The sequence below is a fragment of the Austrofundulus limnaeus genome, unplaced genomic scaffold (genome assembly GCF_001266775.1).
Source record: "Austrofundulus limnaeus strain Quisiro unplaced genomic scaffold, Austrofundulus_limnaeus-1.0 Scaffold55, whole genome shotgun sequence".
Classification (NCBI taxonomy): domain Eukaryota; kingdom Metazoa; phylum Chordata; class Actinopteri; order Cyprinodontiformes; family Rivulidae; genus Austrofundulus; species Austrofundulus limnaeus.
In genome coordinates this window covers 1,247,172-1,251,912 of record NW_013952457.1, presented here as the reverse complement: position 1 = coordinate 1,251,912, position 4,741 = coordinate 1,247,172, and the positions used below count along the sequence as shown (strand labels likewise).

Here is a 4,741-nt window from a genome sequence, read left to right as displayed (position 1 = left end):
TACAGCAGTAACTTGTTAAAAACTTTCTTTGTCTCCCACGTGTTCTTGTCCCACCTGTTAATATTACAGTTTCACATCAATTAACAGCATCTTTTAATCTAATTTGTCTAAATTTAGTTGCTTATTATCACGTTAAATCTTTAATGTAGTTGAGATTTAAAATTTAAATTGAAGTGTATTTTCCTCCAGTAGAGGGCAGCACACACACCAATGAACTGCACTTGAGTCTTTGCTGTCATCATTYATTTTTAAAGATATGTTGCTTCCAAGAATCCAGACTTTCTTATTTTCAATATTTGATCAATATGTGGCATAATTAATCAAGATTCATTCAGGCTTTCTGAAGATCTTCAAATGTTTATCTTTGAACTTTGGTTGCATTTTTCCCTTTTTATTAATTTACTTGTCCATTTTCATACGAATGTAATTGTTTGTAAAGCTGCTAAACTCAGACCTTTCTATGAATCACTCAGACATAAAAAGACTCTTAAACTGAAGGAATGAACCGAAGTTGTGTTGACACATGAGCAACTTGGCAAACATGGATATTTAGAATTTTTTTCAGCAGCAGACTGTCACAAGAATAGAATAGAATAGAATAGAATAGAATAGAATAGAATAGAATAGAATAGAATAGAATATTACCACCTTAGAATCAGTGCATGTTAGAGTTCAGGGTGATTTGGGAAAAAGCTGTTTTTTTTTTCTGATGCACCTGTAGCGCCTCCCTGGGGGCAGCAGGTCAAACAGGTTGAAAGCCAGGGTAGAGATGTCTTTGCTGAGTCAGCAGGAAGTGTAAATGTCCTTCAGAGAAGGGAGAGGGCAGCAACGATCCTCTGAGCTACCTTTATGTCTGTCTGGAGTCTCACTCTGTCTGCAACAGTGCAGCTTCCGTACCACATGCATTATGTCAGCAGGCCATCGATGGATGAATGGTAGAAGGTCAACAGCTTGGAGCTCAAGTTTTGCTTCCTGAGGACTCTCAGGAAGTGTAGCCGCTGCTGAGACTTCTTGATGATTGCTGTGATGTTGTCTGTCCAGGAGATGTCAGCAGGGATGAGGACGCCGAGAAACCTGAAGGTATGGACCCTCTCCACACTCTCGCCATTGATGTAAAGAGGGGCTGGGTCAGTGCTGCGCTTCCTGATGTTTTTGGTTGTCTTGGAGTTCAGAGTGAGGTTCTCTGAGTACCAGGCTGCATCTTCAGGACCTCCCCCTGTAGGCTGCCTCATCACCCTGTGAGATGAGACGGACCACTGTGGTGTCATCAGCAAACTTGACGATGCAGTTTTTGTTATAGGTCAAACTGTAGTAGTGGGTGTAGAGGAAATAAAGGAGGGGGCTCAGCACACAGCCCTGCGGGGGAGCCAATGCTTAGTGTGTGAGTAGAGGAGATGGGGGCCAAGTTTCACAGCCTGGGGTCGGGTGGTGAGGAAATAATTAATCCAAGGACGTGAAAGGAGAAATGCAAGGTGTAATCAGTTCAGTGATGAGTCTGTCCAGGATTATTGTGTTATAATCCACAAAAAGCATCCGGACACAGCTCTGCTGCTGCTCCAGGTGGTTCAGCGCTGAGTAGACAGCTACAGCAACGGCATCCTCTGTGGATCTGTTAGCACAATATGCAAACTGGTGGGGTCGTACTGTCGTAGTCTGTGGGGCTGTGAATCTTTATGTGCTGCAGAACTCTCTCAAAGCACTTAATAATTACAGGAACCACGACCTCCAGACGGTAATCATTCAGACTGATGATGGGAGACTTCTTCAGCACAGGGATTATAGTTGTTGATTTTAGGCAGGCTGGGATGACTGCCTGGGCCAGGGAGAGGTTAAAGATCTTGGTAAAGGTGAGGGCAAGGTGGTAGCCGCCCACTTTGAGCATCTTGGTACTCCGTCTAGGACGGTAGCTTTCTTGGGGTTCACTGCCAGGACCACCCGTCTGACAACATGCTTCTGTACAATGAGTGGAGTGGTACAGGATCAACGTGGGAATGGGGGCGGGGTCAGGGATGGAGCAGAAGTGCAGAATGCTGCTGATCTGTTTCAAAGCGAGCAAAGAAGCAGTTTAGCTCCTCTGTCAGTGGTGCACTCTGGTGACACATCACAACCTCTAAAGTTTGTGATGTCTTGTATGCCCCGCCACTCCTCCCGTGCGTTGTTGCTGGACAGGTGGGACTCTGTGCCCACCCTGTGGTTCACCTTGGCTTGTTTTATTCCTCTGTTCAGGTCAGCTTGAGCAGCTTTGTACAGAGCTCTGCCACCTCACCTGGAGACAGCATTGCGGGCCCTGAGATGTGTGTGAACCTGGCTTCAATTCAGGGTTTCTGATTAGAAGTCACACTCGACATAAGAAACAATTTATTTGCATTTTTGTTGTTGAATCTGTAGAAAAACACTAAATAAAACATTTCCAGACATAAATAACATTTTTGCACAAGGTGATTTTCAAAGAATTATAGGCTGAAAACCTGACATCCAGGATCTGCTGAAGGATGAAACATCAGCAGGTTTGTCTGTGTCGTGACTTATATGAATATAAACTGGTAAAGTTCATATATTACTAACAGAATAGCTTGTGTGCTGTGCTTTTATTTATGAATGTATTATAGTGGGAATGAGTTTGAAATGATCATTTGTTTCAGTTGTTAGTCCATCAAAAAGAACCCCACAAAACACAGGATGTTTCAAATGCTATTTATGACATAAAAACACAAAATTCATGTTTCAATATACAGGAACAAAAAACAACAAATGTCACTTTTTCTTTCAGGACTTGGCAACACACTGTTATGATTACACTCAAAACTATTTACACTCAACCCGATGATGACAGATGAGCACATCGGCTTTTTTTGTTTCCATTTTTCCTCTTAATGCCTGATTATTACATGTACTTTGCGTGAGCGTGTCAATGTGGTCAGTCCAGATAACACTCACAATGGCAGGGTTGAATCAGTCCATCAAATGGGAAGACATTTTTGCTWATCTGAGTGGAATAGAACACTGGATGTGATCCCAGAATGAACCTGTGAGTCACTCAGTGAGAATACAGTTAAAACTGCTTCAGACGTTGGTTTTTCTTTGGGGGATAAAGTCAAACTGGTCCCTGGAGAGGATTCATTGCCATTACAAAAATAGCTTCATAAAATGCAGTGGAAAAGGTAAACAAAAAGAATATCAACATTAAGAGACATAAACATCTGAGCGATGATGTCAAACATGACATATTTCACGTTTTCTATGAGCTCATATGTACAGATGCTGAAACAAACACATTCAAACCACCAAAACCAGATTGATCTGCAGCAAAGTTCCATTTAACGCTGACATTTTCTGCAGCAACAGATGCCAGAAAGGTAAAACGAGTTCATGAGGGTCACTCCTCCAGCTGATCCAAGCTGTTTGGCCGACGAGACGGACATGGTGCTCCGTCACAAAACGAGACCGAGTGGATACTGGCAGCCACACTCTGAGAAGAAATATGAAATAAATGTATTTAATTATCCAGGGGATGAGATGAGAGGTTAAATATCTGACATCGAAACTAAAAAGACACAGGATTTATCAAATTAGTTGAACTTTTATGTAGAATGTAAAAGATTCTCATATGAGTGCATTAAAGGAGAATGTGGACTTCTCTATTTTGCACCATGACACCAGTATCAGTTTCACATTAGGCCACATGTCAAACTCAAGGCCCACGGGCCACGTCTGGCCCTCATTAACATTTTWTCCAGACCCAAAGGTAATACCATGTAAAATAGTTTCATGGTTTCATTTTTTGTCACTGTATTTAGCTTGCTTTTTTCATGACAGCTGGCCAACTTCCAACCCAAGAAACTGAAGTTTGAAATTTTTGGTAATCTTTGATTTTTGAGAACAACAGAGAGTCAATTTGGATCATGATCTTTTTCTGTATCCTCTTCTTGTGTAAAAGTCAAATTCCTGGATTTTTATTTCTTTTAACAGATTGCTGGATTGTGGTAAAATGCACTGCTAAGAAATAATAAATCATAAAGTTTTTGTTTAGTGTAAGATTGAAAAATATAGTGTGTTCAGTTACTATGATATGTGCAGAGGACAAAGCAAATGCAGAATTAAGACTTGAATGTTATGCGTAAGCAAGAAACACAAACTAAATAGTAAGTCGCTTACAGACTTTATTTTGCAAAATTGCATCAGTGAAGGAAGGGAGGTCACATACAGTATATACACTTTATTCCAATTCTGGTCACTCCCTAGGGGCCAGCCGTCATGTTGATTGGTTGTTTTCCCTACCATGTGACCAGAAACCCTTAGACAACAGAAAACTGAGTTCTTATGTTAAAATATTTACATGTTGTAAATGCTTCAGGTGAGTATTAACTAATATTGAAAGAGCACACTGCTTGAAGTGACCGTGACATAAACCACTCAAAGCAGACTGTACGTTATCAGAAGCTACCCTAGTTCTCCTAAAACAGTATGTGTGATGCATTTAAAAATCATTAGTAAATAGAATAAATTTTCCTTCAAGACAAATGAATGCTAAAGATGCATCTTTCTAAATTTAATCTGCTTTCTTCATACATGAGGTTATTTACGTTCGAAATGCCACATAAAATATAATTTGGAAAAAGTTAATTTGTATTTGTTTAAAGGCACAGTGTGTAGGATTTGATGTTTTCAGCGACATCTAGTGGTTGAGTGGTTGAAATATCCTCCCTGGTCCTCCTCCCCCCCCCCCGCCCCCGCTTCCAAA

General features: G+C 40.9%; 1 protein-coding gene across 2 annotated transcripts in view; it reads right to left on the bottom strand.

Moving 5' to 3' along the window:
• Positions 1-2,678: 2,678 nt before the first annotated feature.
• Positions 2,679-4,741, bottom strand: part of arhgef25b (Rho guanine nucleotide exchange factor (GEF) 25b) — a 32,773-nt gene continuing 30,710 nt past the window's right edge. The window contains exon 17 of one of the 2 annotated variants that reach the window (XM_014009105.1): positions 2,679-3,469. In XM_014009105.1, coding sequence (XP_013864559.1) covers positions 3,377-3,469 — 93 coding nt within the window. In that variant the 3' untranslated portion in view covers positions 2,679-3,376. The remainder of the gene's footprint in view (positions 3,470-4,741) is intronic. The other variant, XM_014009106.1, reaches the window with a different exon arrangement.